The sequence below is a fragment of the Coregonus clupeaformis genome, chromosome 18, assembly GCF_020615455.1.
Source record: "Coregonus clupeaformis isolate EN_2021a chromosome 18, ASM2061545v1, whole genome shotgun sequence".
Classification (NCBI taxonomy): domain Eukaryota; kingdom Metazoa; phylum Chordata; class Actinopteri; order Salmoniformes; family Salmonidae; genus Coregonus; species Coregonus clupeaformis.
The window spans coordinates 2,680,979-2,700,206 of NC_059209.1; the positions used below are offsets into that span (position 1 = coordinate 2,680,979).

The window sequence follows — 19,228 nt, forward strand, 5'->3', positions numbered from 1 at the left end:
TTGGAAGCCAAGTAGAGATTAGAGATACTGATAGGGATTGAAGGGTATGGAGCGGGGATGAAGGGGTTTGGAGTGGAATTGTAGAAGTTTGGAGCCGGGAGTGATTGAAGGATTTCGAGCGAGTAGGATTGGTTTGGGAGCCAGTCTTAGCATCCTGTTCGGCTAAGCTGGTTTGAGCCGGAGAGAGGGGATTGAAGTGTTTGGAATGGAGTGAAAGCCGGGGAATGAGGAATGAAGTATTTCTGTGGTAGTGGGGATTGGAAGGATTTGGAAGCGGAGAGTGGGGATTGAAGGGTTTGGAGTGGGGAATAAGAGGTTTGAGCGGGATTGAAGGATATGGAGCGGGATTCGAAAAGGGTTGGGACTGGCGAGTGAATGGGTTTGTAGCTGGAGTGGGGAGTGATGGGTTTGGAGCGGGATTGAAGGATTTGTGGCCAGAGTGAGGTATTGAAGGGTTTTGGAGCTGGGAGTGAAGGGTTTCTTAGAAAATGGTGGGGAATGAAGTGTTTGTAGCAGGGAGTGGGATCGAAGGGTTTGGATCGGAGAGTGGGGATTGAAGGGGTTTGGACCGAGGATTGAAGGTGTAAGCGGGATTGTAGGTGTTGGAGGATTTGAAGGGTTTGGAATGGTAGTGAAGGGTTTGTAAAAGGGGTGGGGATTGAAGGGTTTGGAGAGGAGAGACGGATTGAAGGGTGTTTGGACCGGAGATTGAAAGGTTTGCGGTGGATGTGGGGATTGAACGATTTGGATGGCCCAGTGAAGAGTTTGGAGCAAGGGATGAAAGGGTTTGGAGCCGGAGTTTGAAAAGGTCGGAGGAGAGTTCGTGGATTGAAGGGTTTGGAGCGGAATTGAAGGGTTTGGAATGGAGAGCGTAGATTAAAGGCTTTGGAGGGAGGAGGAGGAGGAGTAGGAGAGGACAGGAGTGAAGGTGGATCGAAGTTTGAAGGGTTTGGACGGGATTGAAGGTTGAATGGCGATGAAGGTGTTTAGCTGGGAGTGGGGAGTGGGGATTGATGGTTTGGGAGCAGGGATTGAAGGATTTGTGACGGGAGTGGGTATTGAAGGGTTTTGGAGCAGGGAGTAGAAGGGTTTGGAGCTGGGAGTGAAGGGTTTGTAGTGGAATGGGGAATGAAGGGTTTGTAGCAGGAGTGGGACTGAAGGGTTTGGACCGAGGATTGAAGGGTGTAGACGGGATTGAAGGGTTTGGAATGGTGAGTGAAGGTTTGTGGAAGGGAGTGGGGGATGGAAGGGGTTTGGAGAGGAGAGACCTGGATTGAAGGGTTTGGAGCCGGATTGAAAAGGTTTGCAGGTGGGAGTGGGGATTGGAAGGATTTGGAAGCCGGCGAAAGTGAAGAGTTTAGCGCAGGGGATAGAAAGGGTTTGGAGCGGATTGAAAGGTTTGGAGAGGAGAGTTGGGATTGAAGGGTTTGGAGCAGAATTGAAGGGTTTGGAATGGAGAGCGTAGGTTAAAGGCTTTGAGAGGGAGAGAGATGAGTGGAGAGGAGAGCAGGGATGAAGGGTGTGGATCAGAGTTTGAAGGGTTTAGATGGGGATTGAATGGTTTGGAATAGGAGTGAAGGGTTTTAGCGGGGAATGAAGAGTGAAGGGTTTGTAGTGGGAAGTGGGATTGGAAGGGTTTTGGGACGGAGAGTAGGATTGATGGATTTGGAGTGAGGTGAGAACAGAAGGTATGGAGAGGGAGGAAATTTGGAGGGTACTGAAGGTGTGGAAGCCGGAGTGGGGATTAGAGGTTTTGGACAGGAGTGAATTAGGGTTTGGCGCGGGATTGAAGGGTTTAGGCTGGGATTGAAAGGTTTGGGATGGAGAGTGGGGATTAAGGATATGGAGTAGGGATTGAAGGGGGTATGGAGCGGGAATGAAGGGTTTGGAGTGGGAATGTTAAGAGTTTGGAGCGGGGGAGTGGGGATTGAAGGATTTGGAGCGGGGAGTAGATTGGGTTTGGAGCGAGTCTCCCAGCATCCTGTTCGCTAAAGGTTTTGGACGGAGAGCCGGAGAGGGATTCGAAGTGTTTGGAGCGAGTTAGGGGATTGAAGGTTTGGATGCGGGATTAAGCGTTTGGAGTGGGGATCGTTGTTTGAGCCGGAGAGGAAATTGAAGGGTTTGGTGCGGGGAGCGGGGATTGAAGAGGGAATTGACGGGTTTGGAGCAGGGGATTGAAAGGGTTGGAGCTGGGTTTGAAGGGTTTGGAGCGGGGAGTGGGGATTGAAAAAATTGGAGCGGAGAGTGGGGATTGAAAGGTTTGGAGCGAAGAGTGGGGATTGAAGGGTTTAGATCAGAGAATGGGGATTGAAGGGTTTGGAATGGGGGTTTGAGAGGTGATTGAAAGGTTTGGGATCAAAGGGTTTGGATCGGAGAGTGGGGATTGAAGGGTTTGGACCGAGGTTGAAGGGTGTAGAGCCGGGATTGAAGGGTTTGGGAGGCGGGATTGAAGGGTTTGGAATGGTGAGTGAAGGGAGTTTAGAACGGGAGTGGGTTTTGATGGTTTTGGAGAGGAGAGTGGGATTGCAGGGTTTGGGAGCGGGGATTGAAGAGTTTGGGAGCGGAGAGTGAGATGGAAGGTTATGGACTGTGGATTGAAGAGGGATTGAATGGTTTGGAGCAAGTCTTAGCATCCTGTTCGCTAAGGGTTTTGAGCGGTGAGTGGAGATTGAAGGGTTTGTGTCAGGGGAGTGGGGATTGATGGGTTTAGATCAGAGAATGGAGGATTGAAGGGTGTGGAGCGAGGTTTGAAGGATTTGGAGCAGGAGTGGGATTGAATGGTTTGGAGCCAAGTCTTAGCATCCTGTTCGCTAAGGGTTTGGAGCGGAGAGTGGGGATTGAAGGGTTTGGAGCGGGGATTGAAGCGTTTGGAGTGGGGATTGAAGGGTTTGGCGCTGAGAGAGGAAATTGAAGGGTCGGAGTGAGCCGGATTAAAGAGAGGTGACCGTTTGGAGCGAGATTGAAAAAGGGTTGGAACGGGATTGAAGGGTTTGTAGTGGAAGTGGGATTGAAGGGTTTGGAGTGGGGAATAGAAGGGTTTAGAGCAGGATTAAATGGTTTAGAGCAGGGATTGAAGGTTTTGGAATGGCCAGTGAAGGGTTTATGAAGCGGGAGTTGGATCGACGGGTTTGAGAGGAGAGTGGGGCTTGAAGGGTTTGGAGTGGGGAGTGAAGGGTTTAGAGCGGGGATTGAAGGGTTTGGGGCGGAGAGTGGAGATTGAAAGGTTTGGAGAGGGGAGCGGGGAGCGGGGAGAGAAGATTGAAGGGTTTGGAGAGGGGATTGTATGGTTTGGAGAGGACAGATGGATTGAAGGGTTTGGAGAGGAGGGAGGGAGAGGTTTTGAACGGGGAGAGGGATTGAAAAGGATTTGGAGTGGAGAGTGGATTGAAGGGTATGGAGCAGGTATTAAAGGGGTTGGGTCGGGTACTGAAGAGTTTGGAGCGGGATTGAAGGTTTTGGCAGAGGAGGAGTGTGGGATTTGAAGAGGTTTGGAGCGGTGATTGAAGGTTTGGGCGAGGGGATTAGGGGGTTTGGAGCAGAGAGTGGAGATTGAAAGGTTTGGGACGGAGGAGTGGGAATTAGAAGGGTTTGGAGCAAAAAATTGAAGGGTTTGAGAGGTGGATTGGAAAAGGTTTGGAGTGGAGATTGGATTTGAAGGGTGTGGTTTGGCGGGGCCAGGGATTTGAGCTGCGCGAGATTGAATGGTTTGGAAGCGGGAATAGGAAGGGTTTGGGAGCGAAGTTTGGTTTGTAGCAGGGAGTGGGGTTTTAGGAGTTTGAACAGTTAGCATCCCTGTTCGCTAAGGGTTTGGAGCGGAGAGTGGGGATTGAAGGGTTTGGAGCAGGGATTGAAGCATTTGGAGTGGGGATTGAAGGGTTTGGCGCGGAGAGAGGAAATTGAAGGGTTCGGAGTGGGGAGCGGGTATTGAAGAGGGGATTGACGTTTGGAGCGGGGATTGAAAAGGGTTGGAAAGCGGGATTGAAGGGGTTTGGAGCGGGAGTGGGATTGATGGGTTTAGATCAGAAGAATTGGGATTGAAGGTATGGAAAGGAGCGGGATTGAAGGGTTTGGAGCGGGAAGTGGGGATTGAAGGGGAAGGAGTGGGGATTGAAGGGTATGCAGTAGGGATTGAAGGATTTGGGACAGGATTGAATGGTTTAAGCATGGATTTGAATGGTTTTGGAGCCGGAGTGGGGATTAGAGTTTGGAGCCGAGTTCAAGTGTTTGGAATAAAGTTAAGCGAGTTTAGGGATTAGGGGTTTGGAATGGGGATTGAAGGGTTTGGAGAGGAGAGTGGGGATTGAAGGTTTTGGAGCGGGGATTGAAGGGTTTGGAGTGGGGATTGAAGGGTTTGGAGCAGGGATTGAAGGGTTTGGAGTGGGAATTGAAGAGTTTGGATTAGGGATTGAAGGGTTTGGAGCAGGGATTGAAGGGTTTGGAATGGGGATTGAAGGGTTTGGAGAGGAGAGTGGGGATTTAAGGTTTTGGAGCGGGATTGAAGGGTTTGGAGTGGGGATTGAAGGGTTTGAACCACGAGTACGAATGAGAATATGAAGTAGTTTGTAGTGGTAGTGGGGATTGAAGGATTTGGAGCGGAGAGTTGGAATGAAGGGTTTGGAGTGGGGATTGAAGGGTTTAGAGCGGGGATTGAAGGATATGGAGCGGATTGAAGGGTTGAGAATGGGCCAGTGAAGGGTTTGTAGCTGGGAGTAGGGGAGTGATAGGTTTGGAGCGGGATTGAAGGATTTTATGCTGAGGCGGTATTGAAGGGTTTGGGAGCTGGGAGTAGAAGGGTTTGAATAGCAATAAAGGTTTGTAGCAGGGAGTGGGATCCGAAGGTTGGATCGGAGAGTGGGATTGAAGGGGTTTGGACCGAGATTGAAGGAGTATAAAGCGGGATTCGAAGGGTTTGGAGCGGGATTGAAGGGGTTTGGAATGGTGAGTGAAGGGTTTGTAGGGTTTGGAGGAGGAGAGACGGGATTGAAGGTTTGGAGCGGAGATTGAAAAGGTTTGCAGGTGGGAGTGGGGATTGAAGGATTTGGAGCGCAGGGAAGTAGAAGAGTTTGGAGCAAGGATGAAAGGGTTTGGAGCGGGGTTTGGAAAAGGTTTGGAGAGGAGAGTTGGGATTGAAGGGTTTGGAAGGAATTGAAGGTTTCAGAATGGAGAGCGTGATTTGAAGGCTTTGGAGAGGGAGAGGAGAGGGATTGGAGAGGAGAGCAGGGTGAGTAGGGTGTGGATCCCGGGGTTTAGGGTTTGGGAGCGAGATTGAAGGGTTGGGAATGGCGAGTGAAAGGGTTTGTAGCTGGGAGTGGGGAGTGGGGATTGATGGTTTGGAGCAGGGATTGAAGGATTTGTAGCGGGGAGTGGGTATTGAAGGGTTTTGGAGCAGGGAGTGAAGGGTTTGGAGCTGGGAGTGAAGGGTTTGTAGTGGGGAATGGGGAATGAAGGGTTTGTAGCAGGAGTTGGGACTGAAGGGTTTGGACCGAGATTGAAGGGTGTAGAGCGGGATTGAAGGGTTTGGAATGGTGAGTAGAAGGGTTTGTCGGGGAGTGGGGATAGAAGGGTTTGGAGGAGAGTGACAGGATTGAAGGGTTTGGAGCGGAGATTGAAAGGTTTGCAGGTGGGAGTGGGGATTCGAAGGATTTGGAGGCGTCGGAGTGAAGAGTTTGGCGAGGGATGAAAGGGTTTGGAGCGGGATTGAAAGGTTTGGAGAGGAGAGTTGGGATTGAAGGGTTTGGAGCCGGGGAATTGAAGGGTTTGGAATGGAGAGCGTGGATTAAAGGCTTTGGAGAGGGGAGAGATGGAGATGAGAGTGGAGAGGAGCAGGGGAGTGAAGGGTGTGGATCGGGGGTTTGAAGGGTTTAGAGCGGGGATTGAATGGTTTGGAATAGGGAGTGAAGGGTTTTTAGCGGGGAATGAAGAGTGAAGGGTTTGTAGTGGGAAGTGGGGATTGAAGGGTTTGGAGCGGAGAGTGGGGATTGAAGGGTTTGGAGCGGAGAGTGGGGATTGAAGGGTATGGAGAGGGGAGGGAAACGTTTGGAGCGGAGCGGGAATTGAAAGGTTTGTAGCGGGGATGAATGGTTTGGAGTAGGGATTGAAAGGTTTGGAGCGGGATTGAAAGGTTTGGGGTGGGGAGTGGGGATTGAAGAGTTTGGAGCGGAGAGTGGAGATTGAAGGGTTTGGAGCGGAGAGTGGGGACTGAAGGGTATGGAGAGGGGAGGGAAGGGTTTGGAGTGGGTACTGAAGGGTGTGGAGCGGGGAGTGGGGATTGAAGGGTTTGGAGCAGGGAGTGGGAATTGAAGGGTTTGGAGCGGGGATTGAAGGGTTTGAAGCGGGGATTGAAAGGTTTGGAGCGGAGAGTGGGGATTGAAGGATATGGAGTAGGGATTGAAGGGTATGGAGCGGGGAATGAAGGGTTTGGAGTGGGAATTGAAGAGTTTGGAGCGGGGAGTGGGGATTGAAGGATTTGGAGCGGGGAGTAGGATTGGGTTTGGAGCGAGTCTTAGCATCCTGTTCGCTAAGGGTTTGGAGCGGAGAGCGGAGAGAGGGGATTGAAGTGTTTGGAATGGGGATTGGGGATTGAAGGGTTTGGAGCGGGGATTGAAGCGTTTGGAGTGGGGATTGAAGGGTTTGGAGCGGAGAGAGGAAATTGAAGGGTTTGGAGCGGGGAGCGGGGATTGAAGAGGGAATTGACGGGTTTGGAGCGGGGATTGAAAGGGTTGGAGCTGGGTTTGAAGGGTTTGGAGCGGGGAGTGGGGATTGAAAAATTTGGAGCGGAGAGTGGGGATTGAAAGGTTTGGAGCGAAGAGTGGGGATTGAAGGGTTTAGATCAGAGAATGGGGATTGAAGGGTTTGGAATGGGGGTTTGAGAGGTGATTGAAAGGTTTGGGATCAAAGGGTTTGGATCGGAGAGTGGGGATTGAAGGGTTTGGACCGAGGTTGAAGGGTGTAGAGCGGGGATTGAAGGGTTTGGAGCGGGATTGAAGGGTTTGGAATGGTGAGTGAAGGGTTTGTAGCGGGAGTGGGGTTTGATGGTTTTGGAGAGGAGAGTGGGGATTGCAGGGTTTGGAGCGGGGATTGAAGAGTTTGGAGCGGAGAGTGAGATGGAAGGTTATGGACTGTGGATTGAAGAGGGGATTGAATGGTTTGGAGCAAGTCTTAGCGTCCTGTTCGCTAAGGGTTTGGAGCGGTGAGTGGAGATTGAAGGGTTTGTGCCAGGAGTGGGGATTGATGGGTTTAGATCAGAGAATGGGGATTGAAGGGTATGGAGCGAGGTTTGAAGGATTTGGAGCAGGGAGTGGGGATTGAAGGGTTTGGAGCGAGTCTTAGCATCCTGTTCGCTAAGGGTTTGGAGCGGAGAGTGGGGATTGAAGGGTTTGGAGCGGGGATTGAAGCGTTTGGAGTGGGGATTGAAGGGTTTGGCGCGGAGAGAGGAAATTGAAGGGTTCGGAGTGGGGAGCGGGGATTGAAGAGAGGATTGACGGTTTGGAGCGGGGATTGAAAGGGTTGGAGCGGGGATTGAAGGGTTTGTAGTGGGAAGTGGGGATTGAAGGGTTTGGAGTGGGGAATGAAGGGTTTAGAGCAGGGATTAAATGGTTTAGAGCAGGGATTGAAGGTTTTGGAATGGCGAGTGAAGGGTTTGTAGCGGGGAGTTGGGATCGACGGGTTTGAGAGGAGAGTGGGGCTTGAAGGGTTTGGAGTGGGGAGTGAAGGGTTTAGAGCGGGGATTGAAGGGTTTGGGGCGGAGAGTGGAGATTGAAAGGTTTGGAGAGGGGAGCGGGGAGCGGGGAGAGAAGATTGAAGGGTTTGGAGAGGGGATTGTATGGTTTGGAGAGGACAGATGGATTGAAGGGTTTGGAAAGGGGAGCGGGGAGGGTTTTGAACGGGGAGAGGGGATTGAAAGGTTTGGAGTGGAGAGTGGGGATTGAAGGGTATGGAGCAGGTATTAAAGGGGTTGGAGCGGGTACTGAAGAGTTTGGAGCGGGGATTGAAGGGTTTGGAGCGGGGATTGAAGGGTTTGGAGCAGAGAGTGGAGATTGAAAGGTTTGGAGCGGAGAGTGGGAATTGAAGGGTTTGGAGCAAAAATTGAAGGGTTTGAGAGGTGATTGAAAGGTTTGGAGTGGGGAGTGGGATTTGAAGGGTGTGGAGCGGGAGCGGGGATTGAAGGGTTTGGCGCGGGGATTGAATGGTTTGGAGCGGGGAATGAAGGGTTTGGAGCGGGGATTGAAGGGTTTGTAGCGGGGATTGAAGGGTTTGGAGAGGAGAGTGGGGATTGAAGGGTTTGGAGCGGAGCGTGGGGATTGAAGGGTTTGGAGCGAAGCATGGGGATTGAAGGGTTTGGAGTGTAGCATGGGGATTTAAGGGTTTGGAGCGTAGCGTGGGGATTGAAGAGTTTGGAGCGGAGATTGAAGGGTTTGGAATGGGGAGTGAAGGGTTTGTAGCGGGGAGTGGGGATTGAAGGGTTTTGAGAGGAGAGTGGAGATTGAAGGGTTTGGAGTGGAGAGTTGGGATTGAAGGGTTTGGAGAGGTTAAGGGGAAGGGGATTGAAGGATTTGGAGCGGGGATTGAAGTGTGTGCAGAGGGGTGTGGGTATTGAAGAGTTTGGAGCGGGGAATGAAGTGTGTGCAGAGGGGAGTGGGTATTGAAGGGTTTGTAGCGGGGATTGGGGATTGAAGTGTTTGGAGAGGAGAGTGGGGATTGAAGGGTTTGGAGCGGAGCGTGGGGGTTGAAGGGTTTGGAGCGGAGCATGGGGATTGAAGGGTTTGGAGCGTAGCATGGGGATTGAAGGGTTGGAGCGTAGCGTGGGGATTGAAGAGTTTGGAGCGGAGATTGAAGGGTTTGGAATGGGGAGTGAAGGGTTTGTAGCGGGGAGTGGGGATTGAAGGGTTTTGAGAGGAGAGTGGGGATTGAAGGGTTTGGAGAGGAGAGTGGGGATTGAAGGGTTTGGAGCGGAGCATGGGGATTGAAGGGTTTGGAGCGTAGCATGGGGATTGAAGAGTTTGGAGAGTATCGTGGGGATTGAAGAGTTTGGAGTGGAGATTGAAGGGTTTGGAAAGGGGATTGAAGGGTTTGGAGCGTAGCATGGGGATTGAAGGGTTTGGAGCGTAGCGTGGGGATTGAAGAGTTTGGAGCGGAGATTGAAGGGTTTGGAATGGGGAGTGAAGGGTTTGTAGTTGGGAGTGGGGATTGAAGGGTTTTGAGAGGAGAGTGGGGATTGAAGGGTTTGGAGTGGAGAGTTGGGATTGAAGGGTTTGGAGAGGTGAAGGGGAAGGGGATTGAAGGATTTGGAGCGGGGATTGGAGGGTTTGCAGAGGGGAGTGGGTATTGAAGAGTTTGGAGCAGGGAATGAAGTGTGTTCAGATGGGAGTGGGTATTGAAGGGTTTGTAGCCGGGATTGGGGATTGACGGGTTTGGAGAGGAGAGTGGGGATTGAAAGGTTTGGAGCGGAGCGTGGGGATTGAAGGGTTTGGAACGGAGCATGGGGATTGAAGGGTTTGGAACGTAGCATGGGGATTGAAGGGTTTGGAGCGTAGCCTGGGGATTGAAGAGTTTGGAGCAGAGATTGAAGTGTGTGCAGAGGGGAGTGGGTATTGAAGGGTTTGTAGTGGGGATTGGGGATTGAAGGGTTTGGAGCGGAGCGTGGGGATTGAAGGGTTTGGAGCGGAGCGTGGGGATTGAAGGGTTTGGAGCGGAGCGTGGGGATTGAAGGGTTTGGAGCGGAGCGTGGGGATTGAAGAGTTTGGAGCGGAGATTGAAGAGTTTGGAGCAGAGATTGAAGGGTTTGGAGCGGGGATTGAAGGGTTTGGAATGGGGAGTGAAGGGTTTGGAATGGGGAGTGAAGGGTTTGGAGAGGAGAGTGGGGATTGAAGGGTTTGGAGTGGAGAGTTGGGATAGAAGGGTTTGGAGCGGGGAGTGAAGGGTTTGTAGCGGGGATTGAAGGGTTTGGGGCGGAGAGTGGATATTTAAATGTTTGGGGGTAGAGATTCAAAGGTTTGGAGCAGAGAGTGGGGATTGAAGGGTTTGGAACGGGAATTGACAGGTTTGGAGTGGGGATAGGGGATTAAAGGTTTTGGAGAGGGGATTGAAGGGTTTGTGGCAGGGAGTGTGGATTGAAGGGTTTAGAGTGGAGAGTGGGGATTAAAGGGTATGGAGCGGTGATTTAAGTGTTTGGAGCGGGAATTGAAGGGTTTGGAGCGGGGATTGAAAGGTTTGGAGTGGAGAGTGGGATTTAAGATTTTGCAGCTGGATTGAAGAGTTTGGAGCGAAGAGTTTGGATTGAAAAGTATGGAGCGGGGAATTAAGGGTTTGGAGCGGGGAGTGGGGATTGAAGGGTTTGGAGCGGGGAGTGAAGGGTTTGGAGCGGGGATTGAAGGGTTTGGATCGGAGAGTGGGGAATGAAGGGTTTGGAGCAGGAAGTGAAGGGTTTGGAGCGGGGATTAAGGGTTTTGAGCAGGGAGCAGGGATTGACAGGTTTGGAACTGGGATTGAAGGGTTTTGAGCGGGGATTGAAGGGTTTGGAGCGGGGATTGAAGGGTTTGGAGCGGGGATTGAAGGGTTTGGAGCGGGGATTGAAGGGTTTGGAGCGGAGAGTGAGGAATGAAGGCTTTGGAGCGGGGAGTGAAGCGTTTGGAGCGGGGAGTGGGGATTAAGGGTTAGGAGCAGGGAGCAGGGATTGACGGGTTAGGAGCGGCATTGAAGGGTTTGGAGTGGTGATTGAAGGGTTTGGAGCGTTGATTGAAGGGTTTGGAGCTCGGAGTGGGTATTGAAGGGTTTGGAGAGGGGAGTGGGTATTGAAGGGTTTGGAGAGGGGAGTGTGCATTGAAGGGTTTGGAGAGGGGAGTGGGTATTGAAGGGTTTGGAGAGGGGAGTGGGTATTGAAGGGTTTGGAGAGGGGAGTGGGTATTGAAGGGTTTGGAGAGGGAGTGGGTATTGAAGGGTTTGAGAGGGAGTGGGTATTGAAGGGTTTGGAGAGGGGAGTGGGTATTGAAGGGTTTGGAGAGGGGAGTGGGTATTGAAGGGTTTGGAGAGGGGAGTGGGTATTGAAGGGTTTGGAGAGGGGAGTGGGTATTGAAGGGTTTGGAGAGGGGAGTGGGTATTGAAGGGTTTGGAGAGGGGAGTGGGGATTGAATCCCAGTCTCTGATGGGGAGAGGCGTATATATAGTGCCTAGTGAAAGTCTCCAAACCTTTCGCACAGTTTTCATATTTTGCTCCCTTCATTTAAAAATCTAGAAATGCATAAATTGGGATTTTTCCCCACTGATCGACAACCTACTGCACACTTTAAAATGTCAAGAAAAAAGGTATAATTTTTTATTTTTATATTGATTGCGTAGCATCTTTACACCCCATAGTTAATACTTAGTGGAAGCACCTTTGGCAGCAAATGCAGCGGTGAATAGTTTTTTATTAGTTTCCACCAATATTGCACAACTCTTGGAGCAACATCTCCCCATTATTCTCAGCAAAATTGCTCAAGCTCAGTCAAATTGGTTGGGAATCATTGATGGACTGCAATATGTAAGTCTTGTGTTTGATTTTCAACCTGATTTAAAGTCAGGGCTGAGACTAGACCACTCATATTTTAGGAAAATGTTTGTTCCTGAACTTAAGATGTACCACAGCAAGGGGTGCGATGACCTTACATTGTAATCAATTTTTTTTTATTTATTTCATTTTCAAATGTGGAGTAGGTTGTGTAGATCTGAAGAAAAACATATAATACTTTTTTTGATTTAAAGAGGCCATACGTGTCACATTTTCCACCTGCAAATAGTGCCTAATAGACCTAATCCTCTCATTTTTAGGACCACTGTACTGTGAAATTCATAATATCTCTCCTGATGAACTCTCCCTTAGTCCTGTCAGCAATGTGTATGTCAAATGGCATCCTTACCGTATTGAAGATCTGTAAACCGTCATGACCACCAGATACAAAAATCCTTCCATCAAAAACAGTGACCCCAGCTGCACTGCGACTTGCACTCATCTCTGTCATTACTGTCCACCTGCACAAGTGTATAAGGAAAAGCAGCTGCACTTTAATGTTGATACAGATGGGCTATACTTTTTCACTTAATATAAAAAGTCATACTGTAACAACATTTTGATTTGCAACAACTGTGTAATTATTAAAGACAACAATTGAAATTAAGCAATTCTATTTCCTGGATACATACGGAAAATAGTTTTACATACTTGATTGATGTTATATGATCTAAAGTAATGGTTTTGGATAGGATAGGATTGGATAAGTGTAAGCAAGTAAAACACAGCAGAAACACACAAAATTCATGTTACAAAATACGACATTAGCAATAAAAATATAAAAAAATATAAACGTTTACATTCCACCACAACCAAGCTCAGAATTAAAGGTAGACTCGGCAATGCATTAAGTAAACAGCAGTATCGGGCCGACTTCCGCAAAATATGAATGTGGAGGTTGGAGCATGCATTTACACGGAGTGTAGAAAACATTAAGACCACCTGCTCTTTCCATGACAGACTGACCAGGTGAATCCAGGTGAAAGCTATGATCCCTTATGGATGGCACCTGTTAAATCCACTTCAATCAGTGTAGATGAAGGGGAGGAGACAGGTTAAAGAAAGATTTTTAAAGCCTTGATACAATTTAGACATGGATTGTGTATGTGTGCCATTCAGAGTGAATGGGCAAGACAAATTATTGAAGTGCCTTTGAACGGGGTATGGTAGTAGGTGCCAGGCGCACCGGTTTGTGTCAAGACCTGCAACGCTGCTGGGTTTTTCACGCTCAACAGTTTCCCATGTGTATCAATAATGGTCCACCACTGAAAGGACATCCAGCCAAGTTGACACAACTGTGGGAAACATTGGAGTCAACATGGTCCAGCCTCCCTGTGGAGCGCTTTCAACACCTTCTAGAGTCCATGCCCCAAAGAATTGAGGCTGTTCTGAGGGCAAAAGGGGGTGCAACTCAATATTAGGTGTTCCTAATATTAAGTATTCCTAATGTTTTGTACACTCAGTGTAAGATTACATCACCATTGTCAATCAAGGGTCAAAGCCTTGGGTCAAATGTGGTAGTAGCTCCATCTTGTCCTTCAACAGGGAATTGTTGCAGTATTGCAGACACCTATCCAATCCTCACAGATCTCCAGAAGTACAAAGGGAGTAAGGGTCAGTGACACTCAAATGGAGGCCTATTAAAATGTACTTATCAATGCACACAGCACCTTTTTCCCCACTCCTATAGATCACATCATTTTAGAACGTCATACAAAAGTATTACTGCGTGTGAACTTTCAAATGCATACTGTCATTACTTAATATGTGATGTGATAGGTATTTGAATTACAATTTATTAACACAGAAAATATTTCATTAATAAAATATTTAAACGAGCGTCTTCCTCAAATGAAGGGGATAATGACGCAATGTTTGCGAGAGGGAGGGAATCTGATTTAATTGGTCATCAACTCGCGGCTCAGAAATCATTCAGGATAAATGGAGCCCCGGAGTAGGTTAGTTCTGAAGCATTTGTTGCCATAGAAATGTCCCTGGCTAAAAGGTGAGCCACTTTCATGGTACCGGTTATCCCAAGTTGACCAAAGTTACCTCACTAACTCCTCAAACCAGGTACGTAGTATACCCTCTGGTCTAGGTTGACTTGGAATTCAGGGAGTCAAAGTAAAGTAATCACATAGGAAATGTACAGAACCTGTTGGCTTCTGGAGAGTAGCACTCTACTGAGTTGAGAGAGGATTTGCCATCATAGCCCCCGCACACATATATATGGCCGTCCACCACCACTGTTCCCATTGCACTGCATTCGGAGAGATGGGGAAAGGGGAAAGAGGATAAATACAACTGGATCCTGTCCATTTAACTAGGGTTTTCGGCAATGGTGTATAAAAATCATAGAATATACAGTACCAGTCTAAAGTTTGGACACACCTACTCATTCAAGGGTTTTTCTTTGTTTTTACTATTTTCTACATCGTAGAATAATAGTGAAGATATCAAAACTATGATATAACACATATGGAATCATGTAGTAACATTCTTCAAAGAAGCCACCCTTTGCCTTGATGACAACTTTGCACACTTGGCATTCTCTCAACCAGCATCACCTGGAATGCTTTTCCAACAGTCTTGAAGGAGTACCCACATATGCTGAGCACTTGTTGGCTGCTTTTCCTTCACTCTGCGGTCAAACTTATCCCAAACCGTCTCAATTGGGTTGAAGTCAGGTGATTGTGGAGCCCAGGTCATCTGATGCAGCACTCCATCACTCTCCTTCTTGGTCAAATAGCCCTTACACAGCCTGGAGGTGTGTTGGGTCAATGTCCTGTTGAAAAACAAATGATAGTCCCACTAAGCCCAAACCAGATGGGATGGCGTATCGCTGCAGAATGCTGTGGTAGCCATGCTGGTTAAGTGTGCCTTGAATTCTAAATAAATCACAGACAGTGTCACCAGCAAAGCACCCCCACGCCATCACACCTCCTCCTCATGCTTCACAGTGGGAACCACACATGCAGAGATCATCCGTTCACCTACTATGCGTCTCACAAAGACACAGCGGTTGGAACCAAAAATCTCAAATTTGGACTCATCAGACCAAAGGACACATTTCCACCGGTCTAATGTCCATTGCTCGTGTTTCCTGGCCCAAGCAAGTCTCTTCTTCTTATTGGTCTCCTTTAGTAGTGGTTTCTTTGCAGCAATTCAACCATGAAGGCCTGATTCACACAGTCTCCTCTGAACAGTTAATGTTGAGATGTGTCTGTTACTTGAACTCTGTGAAGCATTTATTTGGACTGCAATTTCTGAGCCTGGTAACTCTAATTAACTTATCCTCTGCAGCAGAGGTAACTCTGGGTCTTCCATTCCTGTGGCGGTCCTCATGAGAGCCAGTTTCATCATAGCGCTTGATGGTTTTTGCGACTGCACTTGAAGAAACGTTCAAAGTTCTTGAAATTTTCCGGATTGACTGACCTTCATGTCTTAAAGTAATGATGGACAGTCGTTTCTCTTTGCTTATTTGAGCTGTTCTTGCCATTATATGGACTTGGTCTTTCACCAAATAGGACTATATTCTGTATACCAACCCTACCTTGTCACAACACAACTGATTGGCTCAAACGCATTAAGAAATAATGAAATTCCACAAATTAACTTTTAACAAGGCACACCTGTTAATTGAAATGCATTCCAGGTGACTACCTCAAAAAGCTGGTTGAGAGAATGCCATGAATGTTCAAAGCTGCCATCAAGGCAAAGGGTGGGTACTTTGAAGAATCTCAAATATAAAATATATTTTGATTTGTTTAACACTTTTTTGGTTACTACATGATTCCATATGTGTTATTTCATAGTTTTGATGTCTTCACTATTATTCTACAATGTAGAAAATAGTAAAAATAAAGAAAAACCCTGGAATTAGTAGGTGTGTCCAAACTCTTGACTGCTACTGTATGTCTATACTTTCCTCAGGGCTTATTTGATTCCTGTATGAGATGCCGTTCAAGCACACCAAGTCGAGTTGTATGGTCCATTACTAAAATAGGGTGTGTATAACTTTCACAATAGTAGCTGTTCGACACCTGTGACAAGTTTTCATTTTTGGATTTTGGGGATAATTCATTTACATGTTTGAATGCAGTCTATGGACAAAGAGTGACTGCAATCTGGTTTTGAAAAACTAGCCAATGCCAACATATGCTAATAAAAAAGCATTCTGGGACCACAATCCCTGTCGATTACTCCTATTTAGTATGTTTTAAATTGCATGCCTGATTCCTCTCCAAATAGTTGTAAACCTATTAATTTAATAGATTGACTTAGATGAGGAATTTGTCCCAAAATGCAAGTATAAGCATTTGTGAGCAGTGGCTTGTTTCACAAAACCAAAGGCTGCGTTCCAGGCTGACTACATTGCAAACACATGCCAGATCTCACAACGCCTGGACAGTGTTTATCACATCAGCTAACGTCATATGATACAGCAATCTTATGCCTCAGAGTGTGCAGTTGACGACGTAGCACAAAACCATTGATTAATGAAATGACTCCAATATAGTTTGCCTGGAACACGACTGAAGTGTTTTGTTAAACTAGTCCATTGACTGCTTTCAAAGCAGAAACAACTATCTAAATATGCAAAATCACTGAACTCTCCTTTAAAGCGTTCCAATATTAATGTATTTGTACAACAGGGGTGGCAAACCCTCTGCCGGAAGAGCTGCTGGGTTTGCAGTAGTGTAGCTGCTCCAGCCCTGCCCTAACGCCTGATTCTACTACAGGTTCTTATCAGGGCCCTGATTAGCTGAATCAGGTGTTTTAGAACAGGGCTGGAACATGAAGAGGATTGGCCACCCCTAATTGGCTACATTTATAAATATTTTGCTCTCTTCCTATTACCATGGCCATTAAAGGGATGTTCCACTCAAAATACAACTTAACTGCATTTTTTTTTCTACTTACCATGGCTGTTGTCAATCTCCTACGTTTTTTGGATACACATTTTGCTTCCTTCAGTATTTGATAGTGATATTGTATTTTGTCAGCATTACCATAGGGCCCCAGCCATTCATTCTGAAAATATGTCTTAAACAACTTACAAAATTCCTCACAGAGAGGAAACAGCCAAAGAGATAATCCTTTTCATCTGTATCCCTTATTACTGTATAGAGTGCTGAGAAAAAGTTTTTGAACCCTGCACAGTTTTAACATTTTGAGAGGACCACCACACTTTAGTGCAAAGTTAAAAATGGGGACAATCCTCCTTTAAGCATTTTAGAATGTCTCGATCAGCTACTAGGTAAATAAAATGGGGTACATTTGGAGCCTACTCCACAACTTATCAAAATCTACAGGTTATCAGTACATCTACAAGTAATCAGTATACTGTATCTACTTAATAATTGGTCGTTCTATATGAATTCAATCACTTCTTGACCACACCCATTTTGCTTTGAATGAAACCTTCCATACATGGTTACCGGTGGTAGATTAGGTCAGAAAGTAACATCTTGGACCTGAATGCCAAAACATTCACGAGATAGAGGTGCTCGAAGGTGACCCATTTTGCATACCCCACCATACCATGAGACATCCATGACAGCATCACTGAAAAAGATTAACAGTTCAGTTATTTGAAAGCTTCAAAACAGGGTTTCAAAACTGTTTTATAATATCTTGATATTTATTTATATTTTTTTATACTGAACAAATATATAAACCCAACATGCAACAATTTCAAACCATTTTACTGAGTTACAGTTCATATAAGGAAATCAGTCAATTGAAATGAATGAATTAGGCCCTAATCTATGGATTTTACTTGACTTGGCAGGGGCGCAGCCATGGATGGGCCTGGGAGGGTATAGGCACATCCACTTGGGAGACTGGCCCAGCCAATCAGAAGGAGTTGCCCCCCCCCACAAAATGGCTTTATTACAGACTGAAATACTCCTCAGTTTCATCAGCTGTCCAGGTGGCTGGTCTCAGACGATCCCGCAGGTGAATAAACCCGGACGTGGAGGTCCTGGGCTGGCATGGTTACATGTGGTCTGCGGTTGTGAGGCCGGTTGGACGTAATGCCAAATTCTCTAAAATGACGTTGGAGGTGGCTTATGATAGAGAAATGAACAATCAATTCTCTGGCAACAGCTCTGGTGGACATCCCTGCAGTCAGCATGCCAGCTGTCTGAGATAAATAAGCTTTTTGTGCGTATGGAACATTTTGGGGATCTTTTATTTCAGCTCTTGAAACATGGCATAAACACTTTACATGTTGCATTTATATTTTTGTTCAGTGGATGTTAAAAGGTACATTTTTTGTCATGTTTATAAAAAAAAAAGAATAAAAAAAAGAGAAAAGATCAAATAGATAGACAACCCTACGTGATCGTACAGCATTACATGAAGGCCAATCACGGCTCAGCCTCTACCTTGAAATTCTGGGATATTGAGAAAGTTTCTCTTTCCTCCCGAGGTGGCAATATGTTGAGGAAATGGTTAAGAGAGAGGCACTTTGGATCGACTGCTTAGATTGCGTGGAACAAGCAGTCTGAATGAACAGCTCTCGTTCTCATCTTTTTTGTAAGTACATTTTTCTTTGTTTATTTCTCGGCCTTTTGTTATTCAAGTTGAATGTATGTGTAGGAATCTTGAATGATGATCATACTCGTTTGAATAACCTGTGTAGTTGCTACTACTACTGACAGTATTGACATGTTTGATTGACATGACTAGCGGGACACTCCCCTGCGAGTGCCTCCCACACTTTTCCTATTCAAGGCGATTAATGTCGAAACGTAAGCTTATTGTTTGTTTCTCCCGTCAATAAAGATATCAGATCTACCCAGCAACAGAGCTCCTTTTTCTTTATTTTCCTGGATAGTCACCAGTTGAAGTATCCTGGGGTAAGGATTGTTTTGGGGATTTTCAAATCCCACAGTTGAGGGTCTGATCCCCCACTTTTCGTTTAAGCTGGGCTGAAGTGCGTTTGGGTATACCTTTTTTCCAGTTAGACAACCCTGTTTGTAAGTTTTCAAATAATATCAAACTGAAGCGTGTATCTTTTTCAGTGATTAAAGACTTGAATTTCTCATGGTAGCGTATGCAAAATTGGTCAACTTTGAGCACCTCGATCTCCTGAATGTTTTGGTATTCAGGTCCAAAAAGTCAATTTCTGACTACTTCTACCATGGACAAACATTTATGGAAAGTTTCCTTTAAATCAAAAGGAGTGCAGTCAAAAGTGATTGAATTAATATAAAACAACCCTTAGTACATAATTAGGAAATACATTCTTACCTGCGTTGACTGTTCATGCTTGCAACACATGTCCAAGTATCCGTTTCTGGGTTATAGACCTCCACTGTGCTTAGCCGTGACTGTCCATCATATCCACCGATTGCGTAAAGTAACCCATTGACAACTGCCACACCCACTCGACTTCGCGCTGTACTCATTGGCTGACAGCGTTCCCAGCAATTTCCAATTGGGTCAAATACTTCAACTACATTCAATGAGTCACCTGGATCGAAAAACCAACGCACAACATTTAAACAAAAAGAAACCATTTTAGGGTGTAACGATTCACGTAGTCCACGGTTTGGTTTGAACCTCAGTTTTTGGGTCACGGTTTCAATGGCTTCTATACTGATATGTGGGTCATTCCACGAACTGACTGCCTTTTGAGTCCCTTTGATATTTTAAGTAGAAGTTGTGCACCAA

General features: G+C 46.8%; 1 protein-coding gene across 3 annotated transcripts in view; it reads right to left on the reverse strand.

Moving 5' to 3' along the window:
- Nucleotides 1–11,769: 11,769 nt before the first annotated feature.
- Nucleotides 11,770–19,228, reverse strand: part of klhl18 (kelch-like family member 18) — a 57,741-nt gene continuing 50,282 nt past the window's right edge. The window contains exons 7-9 of one of the 3 annotated variants that reach the window (XM_045226711.1): nt 18,806–19,028; nt 13,701–13,805; nt 11,779–12,006 (exon numbers count right to left, since the gene is read on the reverse strand). In XM_045226711.1, coding sequence (XP_045082646.1) covers nt 11,802–12,006; nt 13,701–13,805; nt 18,806–19,028 — 533 coding nt within the window. In that variant the 3' untranslated portion in view covers nt 11,779–11,801. Of the gene's footprint in view, nt 12,007–13,024; nt 13,806–18,805; nt 19,029–19,228 lie in introns of all 3 variants that reach the window. The other 2 variants (XM_045226713.1, XM_045226712.1) reach the window with 2 other exon arrangements.